Raw genomic sequence first — 25,506 nt, 5'->3', positions numbered from 1 at the left:
GCTTTAACTACCCTAATGATTTGTATTGTTCTATGCGATGATTGATCCGTATCGAATCTGCAACTTTGTGTTGAACTTCACTTGGCGTACGTTGCCATCGTGATCCATAACTCCTTCCATGCATTAAAAATATAACTCGGTACTCATTACAGTGCTTGACAGAGAGCGCATTTTCTCGCCCGTCCGTCCTTGATGTCACGGACAGACGGACGGACATGACGAGCACGTTTTTGCCACCCCAAAAATTTTGGCACCCTAACATTTCCTTAGGGTAAAAAGTTGGCAAGATTGCAAAATCCAGAAAAAAGTCGCCACAATTTTTGGGGCAATTTCCCTAGAGAAAATTTCGAGAGGACAATTTTCCTTGGCCGCAGCCACGTTTTTGACCCTTCAATAGCTAATTTTTTTCCATAAATGAGAAGATGCGCTAAAAAATACATTTTTTGTTGCTTTGTTCAGTAAACTTGTGAGCTATTTCCAGGAGATTGAAAAAGTTATGACTTGAGCACAAAGTTTAATAATAGGCATAAAATACTCGGTCAAACTATATGGACGTATATCAAGCAGCTTGCCTGAACTCTCATTAATATTGTGACTTTTTTATAAATACCTCTCTTAAGCTTAACAACCTCCACCTAGAACTATGTACAATGTTTTTAATTAAAACCATATCAAATAAATCGTAAACTTCATGGAAGCGGCCGCAGGACGAACACAACTTATTGCTAATTGGCAGAAGAAAGCAAAATGATGGCTAATTCGCTACTTGAGATGCAGCAACACGAGTTACTTTGAGTCGGAACGTATTTCCTGTACTGATGGGCTATTCGTTAATTAAACTTATATATTAACATAAACGAATGTCCTATTTCTGTGGTGGAGCTCTGATCGTACTGTGGCAACGCGTGCATATGATTTTGATGCACGCTGTAACACTGGCATGTACGCAGCTATGTAATCCACTATAATCTTCAGATAATCTTGAGCAGAAATTCTTTCAACAGCGAAAAATATTACAACTAATTCGTGTAATATTGCAGTGAGAGACCATTGGCGATGTGGATAGACTATTACATCTGTATTTTTAGGGATAAATTCTACTTCAACTAAACTAAATTCTAAGGCATTTCCGTAAATATGGAAAATGTTTTTCTATTGAAAACATGGAACTCTGTACATTTATTGACTATTAAAAATGGCAAGATCAGTATAACCGAGTCGTGGGCAGCACCCACATCTTAGTGAATAATCCTTAGCAAACGAGTGAAGGGCAATCACTGAAATTATTATTGCTATGGTTGAACTAGTTCAGCCATGATTTTTGCACGCCTTATCGAAATGGCGAGATTGGTTAACAATTTTCAGTGAGGAATTCGGCGAAGACATCATAATTACGGAGATAAATTATGCAGGCAACAACGTCCAGGTCAAATTCAGTCATATTGGTTGTAAATTAAATAAGTATTTTCTCCAGGATATATCTAAATTAAGGTTATTCCATTAGGTTATTAATATTAAAATCTCGTAAATTTCTACGACGAGCTTGACAATTCCATGCTTATTTTAGATTTTTAGTACAACCCTGCATTTTAGTAGAATCGGTACAAAAATATTATGGCTTGCACTCATTCTCAGAATGTATCACGCATCTCCTCAGGGCAATTAGTCAATTTTCATAAAAACCGCTCATCAAACGTTTCCGAACAATTGCAATACTAGTGCGCGATCCCAGTTTCATAACGAGCTTCGTCGCACAATTATAAGAAGTCATGCTTCAGTTTGTAGGAACGTTTCCAAATTTCGCAGAGGCAAACCGTGACGTGGAACCTGTAGAAGATAGCGAGCGGCATGGAGACGTGCGAAATGATCGTCCAAGCCCAGACACCATAGTAGTTCAGGAGTGTAGGGTGAGCGTCAGCTCGACTCGTCTCAAACGTGCTTATCGCCCACATCGCCAGGTTGCAGATCAGCAGAAAAGTTACCTGAAATAAAATACGTATTGCTTAAAATATAATCCCAATGTTAGGCAAAATACAGGCATATTAATAACACTCCTCACATAACCGTGATGATCTATCGTCAGCGTATGTTGTAAACATGTCACTATATCCCTATGGAAGTTTCTACAAAATATCATTGCAGTACCAAAAATTTTATAGAATTTTGCCCAGCCAGAGCCGAGCTTTTTATCCTCGACCCAAAACGGCACCCAAAAATTTTCGAGTCTCGAATCGGACCGCGAGAGGGGTCAAATTTTGCGCGGTGAAATGAACAAAACAAGCGTTAACATAAAATTTATATGACAAAAGTTCTAATCAATTAATTTTTTACCCTAACTATATCAAGAAAAATTTCCACTGCGCAGTAAAAATCAGCTGACCATCTCCCTGCCAGGCTTCCTGTTGAGTTGGTCGTAGGTGTAGCAGCAGCGACGTGAGGCGTTCAAGATGAAGAGAGTCTGCAAGGTAGTCTGGACTAGCGTGATCACCGCCGTGAAGAACGGCAGAGCTCGCTGCGCCTGTAACGCGAAATTAAAAACCAAAAATTGGGATAATGAATAACGACTCTACAAACATTTAAAGTACGAAATGCTCATTACATCTGAAGTTGAAATACTAAAAAGTTTAAACTGAATGAAAAAAAAATGAAGATCGACATTCAGTCTTAAAATACCCAGCAAATTACGGACCAGGCAATAAGTCCAGCAGCTATCTCAATCAATCGTCAGTTATGGAAAGATCGGGTTCCAAAGGCCAGATCCCTTGTGAATCAAGTCACAATAAGAAGAATCCATTTTGAAGCAAGAGGCCACAAAACTGTATGCTGTATTAATATTTCTTTCAATTATGTTCATGTTTCACTCACATCTAGACTGAAGTTTCCACCGATGATGGTGAAGCAGGTGTAGATGTAGGTCCCGGTCTGAGCGATGAGCAGCAAAATATTGTCCAGCTCCAAGTCCTCGTGCTCGACGAATTCCAGCTCGCGCATCTGTATCATTCCTATCACAACCGTGATGATGGCGACACTGCAAACAATGGACTTGGTATTACCTTGCATAAATTAATAGATTTACAAAAATTTGAAGATATCACAAAAATTAGAGATATGATTGACGTCCCTTCAATTGAGTAGCCGATGAGCAACAGCAAAGTACTTTCACACCCAGCACCGATATCGTGTTATCGTGCTTTGTTGAACGACCTCATTCGATTATTCTAATCTGACGCTGTCGTAAACATTACAACAAGTCTATTTTATTTATTATCTGAACGCTGTAGTGTATATGCCATTAGCTGTCACAATTCAAAAAAGCTTCTTAGATAAAATCTCATTTGAGCAGATTACTTTGACTTTAAAACATGCTGAGTTCAAGACCAGAGAGTATTTATTATTAACTATTTTCTTATTGTTTTTCTAAATTCGGCAAATCAGGCTTCAACGAAACTTGTACTAAAGCAGCTTCGGGTAAACTACATCAATATTACTTTACCTGTAAACACTGAGCTCGATTACGTTGGCCTCCAGAACAGCGACGGATTTTGTGTTTTCGTTGTTGATGAGAACGAAGAAGAGGATAAGTGAGATGATGGTGAGCACCAGCACCAATATGCCCATGAAGAGACCTCTGGTGGCGTGAGCGCAGTCAACGGAGTAGTGGTGTCGTGCCTTGCGTGCGATGAACGTCGAGATGTCAGAGTCGCCGCAGTTACCGGACTGTCCGCTCTGCGACTTGTTGATGTTCTTCCAGATGACGTACAGGACACCTGCCCGAGCAACATAACTTGTCAGGTTTCAGTACAGCTTTCAGTAACTTTTACTCTACAATATGTTGTAACTTTTAAACTCAACATATACAAACGGACATGAATTTGTCGAAAGTTTTGATATTATCAGGTTATATGTATTTTTCTTTCGTATACTAGAATCTGAAACAAGAACCAACACCAGGGGCCACGGCTATAAACTAAAAAAACTGCGTTGTGACACATCCATGCGACAACATTTCTTCTCGCTTCGAGTCACCGACATGTGGAACAGCCTCCCTGATTACATCGTTGGCGCTCCGAGTATGCACGCGTTCAAGAACAGACTAGATAAAGCTATGGAAAAATATATGTTCAGACATGAAATGTCTAGCACCATATCGAAACCGGTGGAAGTCTAGTAGTTATTTCAAACTATCGTCGGCACTGAAAATAATCGGCGACAGGCCACATCAGGCTTACTCTTCAGCGCCGACATCACTATGCTATGCTATGAATGCGTGTTGTGTTGTATGAGAGACACACACAGCAGATCTAACTCCTGTAACCAAAGCAATTTACATTAAGATGCAATTTTTTATAAATCTTGCAGCGTTTTCAGGCTTTAAATGTTCGTAAAAAAGTTTTAGTATCACATCCAAGCAATTATTTTAAACGTTCTAATACGCAGACAGACCAGAACACAGCAGCGAGTATTCGATGGTGCAGGGGAAGAGGAAAGGCGACGCGTTGTCCACAAGTCTGCTCATCATGTCGGACTTTCTGCAGTCGTAGATGCTGCTCGAGTGCGACGTGTCGGCCGAGCGACGTACCACGTCGTGAACATCCTGCAAACGTCATCAGGCATCAACATCAGGTAAACATAAGCAGGTATCCACATCAGGTAAACATAAGCAGGTATCAACATCAGGCAACATCAGGTAAGCATCTGCAGGTATCAACATCAGGTAAACATCGTCAGGTATCAACATTAAGTAAATATTTGCAGGTATCAACATCAGGTAAGCATCGTCAAGTATCAACATCAGGTAAGCATTGTCATGTATCAACATCAGGTAAACATCAACAAGTATCAACATTAGGTCAAAATCTGCAGTCTTCAATATCAGGTAAAAATCAGCAGGTATCAACATCTGGTAAGCATCGTCAGATATCAACGTCAGGTAAACATCAGCAGGTATCAACATCAGGTGCAGGTATCAAACCTTCAATTGCATAGCGTTTCTGGACTTTCTGGATACGAGTTTTTCATTAATGCAGATATGATCCCCGCCAAATGAGTCTTGAAAATATCCAGCTTATTATTATAATGTATTTTTATTCAATACTGAGGTAAGTAACCCGGTAGAATGTTTATGAGTCGAAAAATATACTTCAAAGTGAAGCGTGTCGGTTCTAAAATCTGCAACTTTTCTTAGCCGGAGAAAAAAATCTTTTTTCTCCCGCTAAGGCCTGAAAATTTCGTTTTATTGTCTGAGAAGTACGAATTGTTTTCCAAGTAGAAAATTCCATGAATTAGAACTAAGTTTCTGGAATCGTATTGAATTTTTTTCAATTTTTTCTTCTTGCGAGTTGTTAGTCCAGTTGATGGCGAGAGAATGTCATTTATCGTTTTTTATTAATTCCAGATGTATTGCTTTATTTGTTTTTAATCGATCACAGTCATGTCCAGCACAACTATATGGCGATCGCTTTTCAATAACAATGATTGAATATTTAATCCTGTTATATTCAACAGCATCCACAAGCAGATGAGAGTTAATTACGACTTAGCGCACTTACGTCAAGAAATGCGTGGTGCTCTTCACTGCTGCCAGAGTCCATGAAGTCAGGCAGGACTGAGCTAACGTCAGGCCCATGTGTGGTGGTCAGGACGCTGTGGTGAGTCATGTTCTTAGCTGCGTCAGCTATCTGTGTCATGACGGTGGCCAGACCGTGGCCATAGAGCTCGTCGTCCTCCAACTTATCGCCGTGATGGCCGTCGCCATGGCCTGAGTTGGCTGGAAGTGTTCGAGTTAATGTGTAAAGCGTAATGTTACAATTATTGATTCATTCAAGATATCGAGTAATCACAATGTCTGAAATCTCAACATGTCGAACATGTTGAGCATTAATGAAACATTATGCGGAAAAATGGACAGGTGTTCATCGCATCCCCAGGTAATTTCATAAGCGAAAATTGGCATAAAGTTAGCAAAATATAACTCAGTACTCACTGCAGTGAGTGACAGAGCGCGCATTTTCTCGTCGACGAAAACGTGAAGTCATGGACGGACAGACAGACGGACGGACATGGCGAGCACAATAGGCATTTTTTCCATAAATGAGAAAATGCGCTAAATAACGAAGAATCTCTCAAACCTTTTGTAGTTAAGAAACTAGAACATACCATGTGTGATAGAATGTATCTCGTGCTTGGTCTCTTCGACAAGCACGTTCAACCAAATACAAAGGTTCGTGGCGATCATGTGCATGAGCCCGAAACGTGCCACGGTCCGATGTTTATTGATGGCTACCTGCAAGTCATTAGTAGAGTTTTGGTAAAGATTTACTTAAACTATTAAATAAGTAACGATAAAAAACGAGTGCATAACAACTGAATTAAGATTTCTAGAACTATATTTTATGCTTAATCTAGTAATATTGAAAGATAGAGAGTCGGAGTAAAAAGTTTATATTACTTCTGAGTAGATAATGGCAAGATCATTTACTCCAGAATCAAGGAAACAACTTTCACTAAATTTATAAAGTTTATATCATTGTTCTCACCCTGGAGTTGAGGAAGATGAAGTACATTTGTATGAAAGTGAAGAGCATCCTAGACAGCGGTGACACCACCATCAGGAGATCTGCACACTCCGCTGTCGCCTTCAGGTCAAAGTATTGCCCCACCTCCAGACCGCTGTAGATCATACTGCCAATCCCGAACACTGCACGCACAACGGGATTTATCAAGTGGGACTAAAAAATTATTTTCGATTAACGGTCCTTTTTGTGATATCGAGGTCAAAAGACAGCAAAATAGCATTAGTCAATGTATATGTACGAGTATTATGAAAAACCCGGACATAAGTTCTTCTAGCAAAATAATTGCCATTTTTAACAAAACGTTTAAGTTTTAACGATAAATCTGTCGGAGAAAGATGAAATTATAGAGTATAAACTTGTCCCGTATATCACCTTTTCGGAGGAATAAAATCAGCCTCGAAGACAAATAGTTCGTTGTGTGTAGTAATAGTTTGGCTAACATCGTATTTATTTATTACCATTAATTTTCGACAAGTACAATATTTGAGCGAGCAACTCACCCATAGCCCCCATTTTGAGGTACATGGACTCGTGAGTGGACTCAGTGATGGTGTAGTTCTTGTTGTTGTTAAAGGTCATCGTGGTGTTCATGGAGCGTGAATCATCGTTTCTGCCTCCACCGGAACGTTCGACGTCCGTCTTTGCGCTCAAGCGACCTCGATCTGAACGTGTTCCATGAAAGATTACCAGAGCATTATTAACCCATTATTCCACGCTATATTTCTACGGAACAGTATGAGAGAAAACAAATTATCCTGTTTTGATAATAAAAGCTTGTAGTTTATTTAGGCGGTGAAAAACGCTATTTAGCAGTAATTATTCATATAAAGAAACACCTAATACAATACATTTTAGGAATCATGCATTTAAAAGCCTTTTAGCGTGCAAAGCTTTTTATCTATCCAAATGTTTAAAACATGAAAATATTTACAAGAAAACAGTATACGAAAGCGCCACCAAAATCCTTTATATTATTGATGTCTAGAAACTCGTTTTGACTGCTTGGTCCCTCACAAAACATTTAATCAGCTTCGAATTTTTCGAATTTTTCGAATTCGAATTTTTACAACATTTTGTCCAGCTCTTGTGAGCGGAAATATAGGGTAACAAGTTCGATTATTTTTCAGCCATTTCGCTAAAAGTAAGGGAAAAGAGAGGGTAGGTACGAATTTTGTGAATTCAATTCTATTTCACTGTAAAACTATCATCTTGGTAACAATGACACTTCAGTGCAACTTCAGAATAATATTATTGAAGCGGTAACTCTGGCTTACAGCTTATGTGCTCAGTTACCTGTACAATAACTGTTAGATGTTAGAGTTTACAGATCTACTGAAAAGTCACTCTGGTGTCAGTGTAATGGTGCCACTACCCTAATGATTGACTAGAAAGAATCTAGGTAACATTTTAGAAATTACGCAACTCCTTGTTTATGAGCTGCTCAACAACAAATTTGCAAGACCATGTAACAATAAAGTTCAAACATATTCAGGGAGAAGGGCGAGGAACCTTTCACGTGAACGTCAGTTATACCTCCTTGAGCCAGGGGGAGAACACTAGCGGTGAGGCGTTGAGCGAGATTTGTGGTTGAAGCTCCTGTGAACATGGCATGCGAACAGCTCGTCAAGACAATTAAAAAGCGTTTTACTTGTATTTATTTATTGATATTTTTTAAATTTTTTGGCGTTGTAAAGACCTGCACTGCTCGTGGGCATCTCATTCGAAAAATGTTCAGAGATTTGCTACATTCGCGTCTCCTGTTATCCAATCTAAAGTTAAGCATAATTCGCACGAATACTTGTAAAGGGAAAATTATTTATTTATGATAAGTCTAATACAGGCAAATCAAGCACGAACGGGACATTCAGTTATTCCTTAAGAATTATTCACTTATCATTCAAAATATAATAACTTTACGTAGGTACTTGTGAAGGCAGCGAGATTTATACAATAAGAATAGAACGATTGCATGACATTTGCGCAAGAGGCAGACCATTACGGTCAGGAAAATGTTTGCGTAGGAAGTCGCATGCAGATACAACTTTAAAATGCTCTTGTTTAAATCTTCACTAAAAATTCATTGAAATTATCCGTGCAAAAGCTTTAATTTACAAAAGAAAAGTTCAAAGAGAGTCAAAAGGCTTCGGAAGCAGCAATATCAAGAAGCAAAAGTACGCAATTTAGGAGATATACAGCAAAAATATTTATAGATGATTTAAATTGGAAGTGCAATAGTTAATGAGATTCGTATCAAATATACAGCAAAATAGGATGACATGATGCCCTGAGGTAATGCATTTCAAGCACTCACTGAGATTCTGTAGTCGAGATTTGATTTCAACTTTCGGTAGAGGCACCACCTGCAGCAGGAACATGTATGCGTACACCAGGAAGATGATGGAACCAAGGTGCAGGTACAGGTAGAAGCCCTGCTCAAAGATTGATGATTTAAATCTCCGGCATTCCGGAGAGTGCAGCGCAGCACTGTGGCATAAGCTCAAAAATAATATAAGAAAATCTACATGGAGTTTGTTAGTGATACCTCAAAAAATATTATGGCGAATGGATGCAAACTTTTGTATAAACGTTGAAGGCAAAATTCATGTCTACGGTAACTTGGATTTTTTATTAAGATGACAATTAATCTAAGATGACGCAAATAAGTAATGACATAAAGGAAGATGATATCTAAGTCGGCTGCGATGAATATTAGCACGCATTTAAGACACAAGACTGAACAGTACAAGATAAGTATTTGTAGGAAAGTCGTGGAACAATAATAACTTTTTCAACGATACGCCACGAGCTAAGTCATCAAATGGGCTGACTTTCGGGTACTGATCTAAAATGTGTAGTGTGGAGATTTGTAAAATAGTTGAAGTTGCTTTGATGCAATTAAAATCAAATTGTATCAACTGGATGTATTTTTGGTGCAATTATTTATTATTGATTCATAACCAACATACAATATAGTTCAGAGGCAGATCATGGCTTGATCCTGCACTCGAAATCGCAATTCATATTGAAGCGTTTCTACTTTTGGAATTCTGACGATTTCGACTAATGACATTGTGATAATCCACAGTGGATTTTTAAAAACATTTTGATAATCTTTTTCTGCGGAGTCATTACAATTAGTGTGAACAAAAATTTAGCTTTGAAACATCAGAATTAATTGTGTTCCGAATCATAATAGCCCTCTAAAAGTGTCAAGCCGAGAGCCCACGTCTTACGATCTTCTCGGTTCATATACCTGCAAAACCAATTTATTCATACTAAAATAAGGCCACACAAATGGAATACGATGCGTTAAATTTTACAAATTGTTGATCTCATTCTCGCTCAAGAGAGTTCGCTCGCTACGTCTACACTACCTTGTAGACGTAGAGCGGCATCTCGCCTGAGATAAACTCCCCTATGGGAAAAGCAAGCCCCATGACCACGAGAATCTTGCCGTAGAGTGCAGACAGGCCCGAGATCATCGAGTCCCTGGTGCAAAAAAATGGATTTCAGTGATGAATGCGTGTTATTATACAGCGATAAGCTTTCAAACAAATAGAAAGTAGATGTTTATGAGTTTTGTATAGTTTGTTATCAGCATTGAAAAGTCACAGATATGTTTTAAGTTCCTGTATATGAGTAACAGCTGCAGCTTTGAACACAGAGCTAGAATTATGCGAGAAACTTACCAGATTTTCACTCTATTAACACATGTGTATTCACTCTACCAGTTCATGTACTTCACTCTACCAGCCCCAGTTTATTCACTCTACCAGCCCAAGTATATTCACTCTACCTATTCACTCACTCTCCCACATTAACATACTTGCCCTCCCTGCGCCAGTCGCCGTTGGAGGGCGCTAGGCTGTTCCTGGAGGCGCCGTGGCGCAGTGAGCCTGACGATGTGGCGTGCGGCAGCGCCAGCGGCTGGCCTACGTTGAGGCTGTTGACGTTACTCATGGAGGCGGCGTGGTGCATCAGACCGATCATGGAGCTGCGACGCGTCTTGCGCTGCAGGTTTACCTCCACTTCCGGCCTTAGAATTATTGAAATCGTTATTAATTTGGCCGTAGTTTTATTAAAATCGTTATTACTTTGGCCGGAGTTTTATTAAAATCGTTATTAGTTTGGCCGTAGTTTTATTAAAATCTTTATTGCTTTGGCCGTAGTTTTATTAAAATCTTTATTAGTTTGGCCGTAGTTTTATTAAAATCGTTATTAGTTTGGCCGTAGTTTTATTAAAATCTTTATTGCTTTGGCCGTAGTTCTATTGGAATCGTTGTTACTTTGGCCTTGATTTCTTTAAAATCGATATTAACTTGAACGTAGTTTTATTAAAATAAATATTACATTCGCCTTAGTTTTATTGAAATCATTATTAATCTGGCTTTAATGTAAAGCAAACCGTTATTATCGCTCCGGTTTAAGTACTATTGAAATCTTTATTAAATCCGTCTAGGTGGACTTAATAGAGATTTCAATATGACGTTAGTTTTAGTTTTAAAGAATTATTCACAATTTATTATCAATAGGACGTTAGTTTTAGTTTTAAGAATTGTTCACGATTTATCAGTGATACAAATATTCGAGTGGTCATTGCTTCCTAATTTCATTCATTATCTGAATATGAGAATAGATTGAGGCGATTCTTGAAATGTGAATAGTTGCACTAGTAATTGTTTCATTTAGAAGGTAAGACCCAAAATCTTCAGTTTATTGGCAAAAAATTTGCGCTAAAGAAAACATTTGCGCTAAAAAATTGACATATAAATATAAAAACATTATAATTTCCATGAAATACGTCATTCGTTTGCAAAGTAATGCAAAAGTTTCGGGCAAATAATATGAACAATTTATTGAGATGAAATATTGATGACAAATGGAAAGTCTACGGTAATTAAAACACTAACTTAAATATATATGTGTTTTAAATGTAAACCTTTCGTTATACCATTATTGGAGTGCAACAGTTTCCAACTAGCATAATTCCTAAATAAATATCATGGGAAGGCTCAAATTACTTACGATAGGTACGATGAAATCGAGTTATGCCGCGCCAATTGATCGCGTTCTGCGCTTGTGGGACCGTTAAATTCGCTCTGCACAACACGATATATTATAGTCCTATTGAACATGTTTATTTATTGACAGTATAATACACAGTGATTATATGGAAGTGATTAAAATATTTCTTTTATCTTTAAAAATTCAATACGAGTACAAATTAAAAGCAAATTTAAACAATTATTTACTGAGTAACAGAAGTTTTTGAATTGCCGCCACGTGTCATATTTTAAATTGAGTTGGTTATACATGAATATTTGACATCGTTTTATATATATTGTAAATAATCATGGATGAGATTTATAATTTTGTTGCCAGATGGAAACAAACCTTAGAGCCATCCAGATTTTCACAGCTGCCGAGACTTTTACTCTTGACCAGCATATGTGGTCTGTTGTTCTCGTCGCTTGACTTTTCAGCTCCGTCGTCCCGAAATTCTTCCTCATCTTCGGGGGTATCATCTGGGGAATCTTCATCCAGAGACACCACGATGTGGGGAGTGACAGGAGTGCTCGGTAGGGAGAACGAGGCACCCCCAGCAGCCCCATTCTCAACCGTGGTGCCGCTGTTACCATGAGCACCGCGGTGGGAGGATACTTCTTCTCCGACCCATCTTTAGGGAGTGAGAACAGGCAAATTAATAAATATTCACAGAGCAAGGACTTGCTATAAGAAAAATAAATTATCCACAAATCTTTCTTGTTGTCTCTTCATATTCACGAGACCTGTAAATGATGCGGGACATAAATCTGATATTCGAAATATAATCGCATGCATGTGGGCATCTTGTGCATGCGGCCTAAATATTCGGCCTAATTATGCAATTTAGAATTTCACGTTGCCGCAACATACTCTTTGCAGACGACACAGACGCCCATACTAGAGTGACAATTGGCGTCCGCCGAAAGGAAACGTCGGCGAAATCCAAAGCTTTTCGGATGGAACTGGCCGACAGCTTCGCTATCAGCTCGCTTGAGTGAACGCGTATTGCTGATAGACTGAATAGCAAAACTTTCTTGCTGGCAACCGCTGTTACCGAGGTTATGCGCCTTATTATCCATTGGACCGAAAGAACCTGTCTTCTTCAGAGCAGGTTTCTTTGTCTTAGTAAACTCCGGCCGCAAAATATTTGGTGATACTGGGACTGTTTCAGAAACGGAGCCTACATTTTTCCGGAGAACGAAGCGTCTAGATTTTTTCTTCATTGAATTTCCGTACGAAATTAGCTTAGCTAAGCCATCATCCGACCATTTTTTAGACCGAGTGCCCAGTACATCCAACTCAAACACGTCATGCCTGTCAGAAAATTGTATGGACCTCTTCTTTACGATCTCATTAGAGTTCATTATATCGCCGTTGATCAGACATTCGGTTGCATCGTCTTCCGCTGAAGCTTCGCACCCAGCGTCGTCCGATTCACTCCCGTCTAAAGTTTCTACGTCAGAATCGCTCTTCTTGTCATCCTCTTCTCGATAATAAGCACCACCACCTTCTTCATCAAAGATTTCTGACGCCAAGTCCTTATTCTGAATGCTTTGGTCGGAGTAATTTCTGCTACATTCTTCGGGAAGAGTTCCTTCATGATCATCCTGCAGGTCGCTTAAAACGCTCACCGGGGTTTGGTATAATTCGATGTCTTTCATAATATTACCCATAGCATTTTCCATAGAATGATTCCCTCCGAAAGAAGAAAGGCGCTTTAACGGTACATGTCGCAAATTCGATCTCAAGTCTACAGGCTGTCGAAGAGACTCGGGGAATTTCTCAAATGGTTCACCAGTTGCTCGGCGGACAGGAGAGAAAGTAAGTTCGTTTTGACCGGACGTCGATTTATATTCTTGCAGAGGATCTATAACATCGATTAAAGTTGGCAAGGAAATATGTGAAAATGGGAATGATTTACAGGCAGAACTTCCAATGATGAGCGCAGCATTGTTTTTGGCAGCGATTTCCGTATTAAGCGTGGTATCGTGCGAAGTTTCTCGATTGGAAGTAGGCAGAAAAAAATCTGTCTCTGTAGACTCATTCATGACTATGTTAATATCAGAAGCATTGAGAACCTTAGGTTTTAAATGTTGTCCATCGAGCAATTCATTGTTCATTTGCGAAGTCGGTTGAAGTTTCTCAGCGATCGACAATTGCTTAAGCGGGTTCTGTTCCATTAGTAATGAGCAGTCAGCTTGGCCTTGATGACAAAATTCATGAGGACGCTTGAGGGTCTCGTTATCTGCAATGAATGTGTGTTTAAAGTCATCGATTGAGCGGCAGGTCTCATTAACGTGGTGTAAATGACGCCTGGACCATCTACCGTCAGAATGGGCTTCAACAGCGCTATCGATATCAAGCTTAAACGTTGAAGACATTAATTGAGGATCTTCATCTTCTTCATTTATCTCTAATTTACTAAATTCAACTCCGTAGGTATTGGATAAACCGAGAAAACTTTCAGCATGATTTCGCTGGTGTTTACTTGCCGAAATAACTTGAGAACACTTTTCAATGGAAATGTTTGTTCCAAATTCGTCGACTCTTTCCTCTATGTCGCTAAGATTGACTGTACAAGGAATTGATACATTGTTGTAGCAACCAGAGCCTAATGTTTCACAGTCAAAAGAAAAATTCATATGACACTCTTTTTCTTCTTTGATGAATAAGTTTGGAAGCATTTTCCCAAATTTTGATCTTCTACCCAAGCTTCGTTCTATCAAATCATCATCTGGACAATTTTTGTCGGTAAAAATTTCAGAATAATATGCAAATGGTGTTCTTGATCGGGATTCGTTATCACAAGATCCTGCAGGAGAGAAGTCGCTTCTTGCTTCACCTGTTTGTTCTAAGGGAGAACCGATATAATCAATCGTAGCTGGTGACATGGAACGGGACTTGTATGTCATCTCTGAAACTGGATGTGTCTGTTGAGGAAACATCGTTGAATGACGTTCATCGGTCACGGTGGTTATTGTCGGTTTCTCATTGGACAAGCTTATGATTGCAGGAGATTCATAAGGGTTTGTCGTGATTGTTGTAGGTTCATCAGGCGCCAATTTGATTGCTGAATGTTCATCGGGAACAATCGGTATTGCTGGAGGATCATCAGATGTTATCGTGATTGCTGGAAGATCATCAGTTGTTATTGCGATTGCTGAAGTATCATCAGATGTTATTGTGCTTACAAGAAGTTCATCAGGCGTGTTTGTGATTGCTTTTTGTTCCTCCGAAGCATTCACTGTGGTTGGTGGTCCATAAGACTTGATTGACTGAGTTGAAGGTTCTTTAAAAGTGATCGTGACAGTTGAAAGTTCATTAGGCATGCTCATGATTGCAGCAGGATCAAGAGCCATGACCGAGGTGGCTACGTGTTCTTAGGAAGTGGACGTAAATTTGTTCATTCAAGCATAAGTAAATATAATAGTGCAGATGATAAAACTATCGCCGTAATAAAGAAGAAAAATTACGCCGTAAAATATCGCCGTAATAAAGAAGTAGATAATATTCTAGAACTGCACGACATGTGGCTAAAGAAGGTTCTGATTCGTAATCCTTTGAATAGTAACAGTTATCAACTATTTCAAATACAATGTAAATTTCAACACAATAATATTGATAATATGATGCAAACAACTTCATTTGATACACTACTTTTGTAATGAAGTTCATGAAAAGTCAATCGAAAAATCCCTAACACTTATTGATGTTAATGAATATGGAAAGTTGTTCCGCTTAAATCATTCACTTTCTACGATTTACTCAAACAGGTGATCATTATTTGCCATTGAAATATCAAACGAAGGCTTCATCGATTACGAAGTAAAATAGGCTTGTAAAATAATTGAAACTTGAAAATAATCGCGACAGGTGACGGCCATTGATGTGAGTTGCACGAACAACAAACGTTAACTGAAGCGCCGAGCAGCTGTTAATTGAGGTCTGGATGTCTGATCGCAGGCCGTCCAGCATAATTTTCGACGACGTACACTGAAACCCAAATTAGTAATAAATTGGTAATGTAAAACCAGAAAATTTATTCAGTGAAAACGAGTTGCTATGACGTGTGGTCATGTTTTGCAACCACACCATGATTCCTATCTCAAATCACAAGCATACATTACTATGTACCATCATTCTTGCACAAATGATTATTAATCTTAATCCATCACAGCACGAGGCAATAATCATTATAAGTTAGGCATTCAGAGGACGACTCTATGGTAGGTCATGCATCATAAGAGGCAGCTTCGAACGTGCAAAGATTTTGGGATGTTGCAGAAATGCGTCATGGCAACAGATTAATATTTAGAAAAATTATTACAACATTCTACTGTTTGATCGAAAATTTGATCTAGCTTGACGAGCGAAGTCCATGTAGCATTGCAATCGAGCAAGAAGCGGAAGGCTGACTCTTAATCGCGACGAGTCGCTTAATTACGATGCATATGGAGCACGAGCGGATTAAACACTCTAAAAGATCTCCAATGCATCTGTAATTCTCAAGTAGTCAACTTCAATATAAAATATTATAGCGTACATAATTTGCTTCTCTTACAAAAAAAATTCATAACGGGGATTAGTGGGTATTCATAACGGAGATGTGTAATTTGCGAGTTGGGGAATAATGCAGTTAGGCCACATACAAATTGAAAATATCCATGTTAATTTCGTTGCTACGAAAAACCTTCAGGAACCGCATCAAAATGCGAAAAGGAGGATCTACACTTATAATGGGCATCCGCGTCTAAAAAGTTACCTTGAATTTGTTCGAGTGGACATGTCGACGTCCATATTATCCTGAGATTATTCCTTTCACATCTAAGATTATTCCTCTCCGCTAAATGAACCGAGACTAATACATTGAGGCGTACAGCATAATCTTCATTAAAAAATATCGCCTTTCTGTGATAATTAAACGTTTGAATTAAATTTTTGCTATTCACAAGGCAAGAAAACTTAAACACATTTTAAATTGTGAAAGCGGTGAAATTACAAGCACAGTAATTACGAAGTTAAATACCGAAAAAGGGCGAAACAGCAAGGAGGTAACGGACAAAAATAATATAATAATTTGTATATTAACAAGTTTATCATTGGCGCTTGCAAAATAATGAAATAGTTTTATGTACCAAATTTTTATTCATGAACTTATGACCTATTCTGAATTCAGGCAATTAAGATGCGTAAAAGACACTTAGCATGATTTCATTACGCAAGAAACGTAGCTTTATCAAATAAAATAAAATGACGACTTTGAAGATTCTGCCAAATTGCACAATTTATCATCAATGGACAAGATGAATATTTTTTGAAAATGATTACAGCGTCCTGCAGTTGTGTTCGCGTGAAGCACTCTTACTTTGGACTACCGAGTTTGACTTGTGTACGGCCGAATACCTATATAGTTGCAGGATGCCTTCATTGTATACTTAATTGAGACTTGCCAAGTCGGACGGAGCAGGTGGCTAGCCACAGGAAAACAACGAATGTGTGCATACATATCCTGTCACACGTGACATTGCGAAGAGTCCGTGAGGCAGAACGTATAATCTGCCCAATAAAAATCTAAAAATATGAGCAGTTTCTAACGTAATATCATACGTTCAGCCAACGTTAGAACGAACGTTAGCATACGTTTCTAACGTAATATCATACGTTCAGCCACACTTATCGAAGTTATGAACTTATTTTTCATCGAATCTGCGTACATGGTTTTGCTATACAGAGCAAGCACAAATAAATATCCACAAAAAGCTAATTTCACGGTAGCGGACCCAAAAGAATTCAGCTTTCAGTTCCAAAATTAAGAATGATATAAGTGATTCAATTTTTTGTGATTTCGATTTTTTTACACATACGCACAAACAGACGCACAATGAAATGGCTTAGTCAAAGTCCGCAACAGATAATTTTAATGTCATGTTCAAAAAATTCTCAGCCATGCAATAAATGTGGGCATCCGATGGCATTATAAAACTTTGTGAGACACCGGAGAAGAAATTTTAAACATGAAATCCATATAATTTTTGCAATTTTTTCCAGAAAAATGCTTGCTGGGAGTTACCTTATGAATTTTTTCCCAAGAGATGGGCTCTTTTTATTAGAAATATTTATTAGATCAGCAGTCAAGCTTGCAGAGCGTCGACTGGCATTATCTTCGCCAGGTCCAGGACTTTTTTCGCCAGAGATGCAAGATGCTCTGCGCAGCTCAGATTTGGTGGCTGAATTCGTTGTTAAGGGTTCCCTTTCAGCATCCGGGTTGAGCGGATCAGTTTCAGCAGGTTCATCGCAATCAATATGGGGGATGAATACCGAATCTAAGTTCAAATTCGCAGGTTTCTTTCGAGTTCGGTTATGGGGATCTTTTCCGCTAGGGTTTTGATCGTCGATAGTGTTGTCATTGTTATTGGAAATTTCTTTCAATGGCTCAACGAACGGAACGTAATCGGAAGGCAAATCATTGTCACATGATCCAGGCTTGTTTGGAACAAACGAGTTCACTTGACCAGCCTTGGCAATCACAGGTTGGGTAGCAGAACCGTTCTTCACAACGAGATCGGCATCGCTACCCTTAACCCAACTCGGCATTTGGCGACTCATGCCCTTAAGGCCTAAGTTTTTATAACTCGCCACAATTACTAGACTAAAAAACACTGAATTAGCCCCTGTTAAAATGAGAAGGAAATATTTTGGAAAAATTCCAGTAAATTTTTTCTTTATATAAAGATTGACTTTTATATATTCTATAAAGATTGACCCTCACTTTATCGTCCGTCAAATACATCCAAATATTATAAGAATAATTACTTTCTGCATAGTAGGAAATTTCATAAGCAATTAGTCCAAGATACGTACTTTGCAATACGCAGTTGACAAGAACATGCGAATTGTAATATGATTTAATTAGTGATCAATCTTATAGACCAAGTAACCCCTTCAAAAAAGGGCGAGATATCATTGCACCTTATTCACAAAATGTTGTGGCATTACCCATCTAACGTTCAATGTTAAATGAGAAATTCCTACGTACTCATACTTCAACTATTGTCGGAATGAGGTTAAAGTGATATCGTAAATCATTTTTTCTTAATAATTTGAAGAAAGATTTTTTATTGCTTTTGCAACGATAGGTAGAAAATCTTGGAAAAGTACACGATATACGTATACACCAGTTTTATTATGAAATCCCGTTAACTCTCGGGAGTTTTGCGACTCCGATACATTAATCGTTATGCAAAATTATATAATGCCTCCTGCAGTTCGACAGTTTCCTGAAACTATCCTGTTAGTTTCGCTGGTTGTATCTTCGCAAACAAGAGCTGGGCATAGAAAATGAGCACCCGGAGAGCAGGCAAACGCCACACTGCCATTGAGATCGAGTTCTACTTCCCATGTCCCAGTCTATGCCGGCGCAATTGACGATGCTGTGAGCAGCGCCTCAGAACAGCGAGACTCAACTGAAGGTCATGTCACAGGGCGAGCAAGAATAGATAAAGAAATAATGTAAAATAATGTCGCATTGTAAAGGTTTTATAAGAATCAAGAGACATTTGATAGTGTGATCAGAACATGACCTGTAAGTTTACTTACCCAAAGTTACTTATTTTGAAATACCACGTTATGAAAATTTATAAATGACGTTCAACGATGATGGTTGCTGTTTTTCAAGAATATGCCCGATGCAAGTTAATAAATTCGCTTCATGGATAATTTGATGCAATTTCGATCGAATCTCGGATGACCAAAAGAATGGCGTAACAAGATCAATTCCAAAAGAGTTTATGAACAAATTAAAGCCTATGTGGCAAGTTTATGAATGAATTGTAAGCAAGTTCTGTATCGCATTTCAATACTGGACGTGACGTTTAAAGTTTTAGCACGAAAACTTAATTAAGGGCAAAGCATGAATAATATGGCTGAGTTAATTGCTATGGAAGCTGGAGTTTTAAACCAGCACCCCAAATTACTGGGCTGCACAGTTCTCGTAATTTCAGAGATATTGCGATTTTTTTACGCCAAAAAATGCGTTAGTTATGCAGAATTTAATTGAAAGTATGAAGTAAATGGGCAATCCGTTTATTGACCCAATCAATCCAGCTTAATAACTTATTCTTGATCTGGGCAATATGAAACGGTGTGATGTCTTACATCAATTTTGATAATTTGCATCAGTTTTATTTTCGGTCTAATTTTTTTGCAATCATTATGAATAAACAATATTTTACAACCAATCGAAGCGCAAGTAACAGGAAGATGTTACTCAAAATGTTACATAAATTAATGAATCAAAAATCCATTAAATATTTGACCGAGATGGATCTAAAACGGTTAAACATCATACTGTTGTAGGTACGTAATTGTTTTCTGATATTTTTACTCTGAACACATATGTTGATCTCGAGCTTCCATTTGTTTGAAGTTTGCCATTAAAAATAAATTCGTTACTGTAGTCAGAGCCAATTAATGGTAAAGTTTTAGTCATACAAAACTTTACCATTAATTGGTAAACTTTTAAAACTTTAGTTTCATACGCTATACATTTTAAATAATTTCGCAGAGGATTTTTCCCATTCAGAAGAATTGCAAAAAAGTGTTAGGCCGACTATTTTTTAAAGGAACAAATTTTTTGAGTTCAAGTCCGGCCCAGGTCTCGTGCTGTCATAGTGTGTGACGTAAACAGAAGCTTAATTACTTAAGTACATTAATAAAAAATTTCTTGCGTGTATTGCAAGCTTGATGTCTCGCTTAAATGAATTTGGAATATAATGAATTCTTGCGAATGAGGACAAGGTGAGGTCAGATCGCCTGTCGAATTCTGATTTCGCACGTCACGTGATATAAGTATAACATTGTGTATTTATGTAAAGGCCCCTGTATGGTGCAACTTCTGTTATTACTAATCATTAAGCTGAATCAAATTTGTTAGGACATTTTAGTTTGACTCCATAAGCAATTCAGTACAATAATAAGAAAAGTAGTCTCAATTGACTAATTAAAATCTTAACATGCCGCAATATAGATTAATGACTTTTAAAATAAATCGGTTGAGCCATAGCAAATTAAGCGAGGTAAGTTTTAGTTTAGCTTGTGTAGCTTGGAAATAGATCCTGAATCTTGCAATCACGTTATTAAATAGAGCGCTCTGTGAGCGCTCTTATTATTAAATAGAGCTTAATTAGAGGGCAATTAAATTAGTTGAAGAATAAATTGACACAATTATTTATTTCCAAGAAACAACTACGAAATATTAATAACCATGAGATTAATGTGGAATGGATTGAAGATGCACAAAGGGTCCAAGGGATGTCTTGTTACAGAAAGCTGATGCCTTGGTAGTCAGTGCGAGAGCAAATCAACTTAAACGTCAGGAATCAACATGAATGATAGTAACAAAGACAAACAAATGATACTTGTTCGCCATAAAATTATATGGATTTTCGTTTACCTGTGGGATCTTCAACCGGCCACATAATTGAATGTGAGTCGCAATTTTCTTACGTGATTTGAACTCAAATAACGCCTTTGGAATTCTAACTAATGTAGAAGTAAAGGTTGAACCAGCGTTTCAATGAATGATAGAAATTTTCACGTATATGGAGTGTACGAATATTTCAACAGCAAGAGAAATTAGACCTTGGGGAAAAAAGGGTGGCTATCAAACCAGTAGCGACTGATACATTTTCATAAAATACGAATAGATGGCATAATTTTATGCAACTTTGGTTGTAAGAGTTTTTCTCCCTTGTAATAAATTATACGTAAAGCTGCCTTCAATCTAGAAGGCAGATATTAACGAGCAAAAATTTGAACTTAATGAAGTGAATATGCATTTTTTGCAGTGTATACAGGCGTTCCATTTCTTGATTCAGACGAGAAAAAATTTATGTTAGCATGCTCTATTCAACATTGTAATTCTGCGGCTTTATTACGCACATCCTTAATCAAGTTAAATCACAATGCATTATATCTTCTTACCTCGCAAACTTTCTTTTTTTTTACGACCTGTCATCGCTACGTTCCGTAAAATAGTGCGATTAAGCAACCCAAAGCTTTCAGTAAGTGTCCGAACTTCGTGCTGCAACGAAATCAATGGTCCACGTTGCCCATCAGAAATGCTCTTGAAATTTAACTTCTTTTCAAGAGTTCTAAGGGCAAATTTATAAATAAATTTGTATTTGGCCCATGCAGCCATTGTTAAAAACTGAGAGTGGTAATAAAGGTCAGTTTGCCAGCGAGTTTTCGAGTGCTGTTCTAGCTGAACTTTACGTGGCAGCGCTATAGGCCACGTCAATGCACAGAAACAAGAAAACAAATAGAAAGAAATTCCTTAATGACTAAGAAGAAATACGTGAGTGTCTCTCTGTATCAAAATGCGATTTTCCAGGCAAAGAAATTAGGGTTTAATTTCGATACCTGGCTGAGTCTAACATCTTGTGATATAATTATTTTATTGGATTGATTAAGTCATAGCGAGTTAAGTTTTGAAATTCATTTTCATATTGTCCGCGCATGATATACGTATAAAGGGGCTAGACTACACCCAAGCCCCAACCGCGGTTACGAGACTTACGTCGTGTTTTATACTTCAAGCTTTTCTTCAACTACACTATGCTCCCTTATATCTTAATCAAGAAAAGGTAAAGATGATTATTTTTGTTGAATGCGTATTGCAATTTTTGTACCAATTTATAGCACGATGCCATAACGTAAAGCCACGTTAGTTAATCCGTATTATGTTACATTTTTAAATCATACAATTGCGTCAGTAAATGACCTTTTAGAAACTGCATGGTGATTCTTGAGTTTCAACCCATGCAAGGCGTTGTGACATTAAGCTTAGCAAGTATTTTTACTGATATCTCAACGTATGAAAATTTCCACCATTTCTCCAGGTGAATTCCGATGTCTGATCATAACATGAATCCGGTGATGTTACTCAATGAACCTCCAACCTTAAAAAAAAAAACTAAATTTCTGAGATAATGATATCACTAGGAATTTTTTAACTGCTTACACTGGTTATGATTGAGAAGGTCGCAGATGAACTTTAAGTCTTCTTCAGTAGTGAATATGTAGTGCTAACATTGCATGTATTATTGCAATTATCGATGAAAATATTGCTTGCAGAACTCGCTGTCAATTGACATCCACGTCCTCTTCGAAAATTTGCTACCAAGAACTCCCTTAATTAGTGACCAGCACCAAAGAACAAGTCCCTCGTGATGTGAGATAAATATGATGCCGGCTGGAGAACCAGTAAAAAAGTACTTCAACATATTTCCTCAAAGCTATCATCTGCCATGCACAATTGAGAATAATTGGAAAAATATTAATTAAAATACGCTATTTGGGGGTATTTAGTAAGGTTTATTAATTATTTTCACATAAAATTTTTGGAAACTAAGGAAACACACGAGAATGTTATCATTCTAGTTTCATGTACAAAACTACATTAAATTTCAACTCGGTACTGAAGATTTGCCAACAAGTAGTTTTCTATAGCATACGAGTGAAAGTGCGTTTTTTTACAATAAAGTTAGTGTTTTCTTTAAATTTTAGATGGGATACTAAGCTGTTATCAATGGAATGAATCGGACATTAAACAGCTGTCACGAATCAGAAGTAAAAATTCCACGTCGCAAGGATAACAAATTTGAAAAGATGAATTAAAAGAAGACGTATTGGGGAATTAAAAAAGAAGTATGAAATAATAATTGTGAATACGTTTTGTGTTATCTACTGACCAAGCTACGAGTTGGATAAAACTTGATAAAAACAACTGTACATGGCTATAAACAACTGGTATTATTGTACATGAAGTTAACAATGCAGGGTAGCCACCAAACAAAATATTTTCTGACATGCAAGCAGCCAAGCACGAATCAAATGAAAATCTAGTCTATTGCGATATTTTTCAATGTTTTAAATTAAACGCTCACCTTGCAGTGACAGGTTTGAGAGGCGTTTGGAACAAACTTCTTGGAGGTGCGCTGCGAGCCCTCTTGTAGCGCCGTTGGTACGCCGCAGAACTGCTGCCTTTGCTCTCTGTTCGGCTCGATGGTGTCGCGTCAGAAGCAAATTTTGCATTTTTTGGACTAGTTTTATCAGTACAACCTTGTTCGATGCAAGTGCTACTAGACGTTTGACTGACTGACGGTTGTCCATCGGCAGACAAGGCTGACAAACAATTTGATGACTTTGACATTCTTAAAAACGATGTTGTAGTCTCAGAAAGGGAGCCTGCATCATTCGGACTCTTGGCGTCGCTCTCACTGCAGCGCAAGAACCTCAGGTCTGAAGTTGATCGACTCATTTGACTTCTTTCCGCCCACATTACCCTGAGCTGTCTGCTGTAGGCTTTTCGAGTGTTCCTTTCATATAATCTCAAATGACTTTCAGACTTTATATCGCTTATGACACTCTGGTTGCTATTGCATTTCTTAAGTTCAGATTGGAAAACACCAAGTCTAGCGTTAGCTGTTCTTCTGTCAGAGTCACGGGTCAACCGACTTACACTAAGGTTCCCTGTGCTTCTGTGACATTCTCGTGGTAAACGACTCACGCTCAGGTTACCTGTACTTCTTTGATAGTCACGAGACACATGATCTGCACTCAAATTTCCAGTACTCCTATTGCATTCACTTGAAAATTGATTCAAAGCTGATAGAGAATTGGGCATAGAGTTCTGGTTTTGGAATAACTTCCAGCCGAGACACGATTCGGGAGGAGGGGATTTAACATCTTCGTTACTGGTCGAAGTTTGAAGGTCGGGATGTTTGAGGGTCGTTCGAGCTCGATCATGAGCTTCCCGATTGGTTTTTGCTGCAATAAAAAGGCCACTGCTGTCACTGTCGTCTGCTGCAGCCGATGATATCCCAGTGTCAGCACTGATGATGGTATTGCTCGCTTCCCAGGTATCATCTTCCGAAGATGAAACAGACAACTCAGAACAGTTCGATGACAGACCTAGCGTCGATTCCGAGTCTCCTTGGAATCCAAGATTTGTGTAAGCTGGAGATAGGAAGGGTGTTTTTTTCTCGTTATCCTCCTTCGTTTTCATCTTGAATTTTGAGGAGATGTTTGGAGAGGAAGGGGAAGAAGGAGTTTCGGATATAGCAGCCCCATTAAAAATCGGTGACGTTACAGTGCTTTCCTCCTTGGTTTGCTCATTATTAGTGACCATATCATCTGTTAAGCTCGTCTCCTTCGATGGCGATGAAGTTGGAAGAGGAAAGGGCAATGCAATAAAATTCGGTAGAAGCTTGTTTCCAATATTTTTTGGAGCTTGTGGTGGGGTTGCAAGAGGAGTTGTTTGTGAACTTATGGCAGTGGAACTTGAATGGCTCGGATTGCTTGCAATATCGATGACGACGTGTTCGGGCTTCGGATCTATGACAGAAAAGGATTTTTTCTTTTTAAATGGCAGGCGAAGAAACTTCAGACTTGGTTGCTTTGCCTTATTATCTTCTTCTATGAGCGGCGGCATCAATTCCTGTTTTTATTCAGAATGTTTCAAACAAAAATGATGACTTCACTAACTGTGAAGATTTTCTTGTGGAATATTTTTATATACACGTTCGCTATAAAATTGTTAAAATTTATCAGTAGAGCTTTTCTCAGCAGTACTTATATCATATGAATGAAGACACTTTCGATGAGAAATACAAAAAATTATTCTCGGAAGAATTAATTAGTGTTCCTACCTTCACGTCAATTGTGTTTAAACTTTATCGATCTCAGAAGTAGCAGGAATTTATCGTAAGAAAGTTCAGTTAATAGAATTTTTGTATAGACTCGTAAAATCTAACATTGAACCTAATAGCTTCAGGTTTTTTATTCAATTCATATGAGAACCAATCATCTGTAACACCACACCTCT

At 38.1% G+C, this 25,506-nt stretch overlaps 1 protein-coding gene across 4 annotated transcripts; it reads right to left on the bottom strand.

The window, feature by feature from the left end:
- Positions 1–497: 497 nt before the first annotated feature.
- On the bottom strand, positions 498–25,506 carry LOC108680745 (proton channel OtopLc). 4 transcript variants are annotated; one of them, XM_018169636.1, is made up of 16 exons: positions 23,567–25,506; positions 11,970–12,252; positions 11,601–11,674; positions 10,402–10,611; positions 9,950–10,064; positions 8,887–9,004; positions 8,109–8,171; positions 7,076–7,237; positions 6,537–6,697; positions 6,157–6,283; positions 5,550–5,767; positions 4,444–4,594; positions 3,494–3,767; positions 2,866–3,028; positions 2,381–2,518; positions 498–1,982 (listed from the first exon to the last, which is right to left on the bottom strand). In XM_018169636.1, the coding sequence occupies exons 1-16, from the start codon at positions 25,111–25,113 to the stop codon at positions 1,758–1,760; spliced, it is 4,029 nt and encodes a 1,342-aa protein (XP_018025125.1). In that variant the 5' UTR covers positions 25,114–25,506; the 3' UTR covers positions 498–1,757. The 4 variants fall into 4 exon arrangements, with proteins under 4 accessions (XP_018025125.1, XP_018025127.1, XP_018025128.1 ...); XM_018169638.2 differs by lacking the exon at positions 23,567–25,506 and adding an exon at positions 17,692–18,687; XM_018169639.2 differs by lacking the exon at positions 23,567–25,506 and adding an exon at positions 16,384–16,547.

The sequence above is a fragment of the Hyalella azteca genome, unplaced genomic scaffold (genome assembly GCF_000764305.2).
Source record: "Hyalella azteca isolate HAZT.00-mixed unplaced genomic scaffold, Hazt_2.0.2 contig11733, whole genome shotgun sequence".
Classification (NCBI taxonomy): domain Eukaryota; kingdom Metazoa; phylum Arthropoda; class Malacostraca; order Amphipoda; family Hyalellidae; genus Hyalella; species Hyalella azteca.
Note: the sequence above shows the minus strand (reverse complement) of the source record. Positions and strands in the feature narration are given on the sequence as shown.

Bases quoted from the DNA above. Each gene is read 5' to 3' on its own strand.
- LOC108680745 (XM_018169636.1), bottom strand. From the start codon at position 25,113: ATGCCGCCGCTCATAGAAGAAGATAATAAGGCAAAGCAACCAAGTCTG. The intron at 11,675-11,969 runs GTTTGTTTCCAT...CGTGTTGTGCAG, and splicing joins AAAATCTGGATGGCTCTAAG to AGCGAATTTAACGGTCCCAC. The intron at 10,612-11,600 runs GTAAGTAATTTG...AATAATTCTAAG, and splicing joins TCGATTTCATCGTACCTATC to GCCGGAAGTGGAGGTAAACC.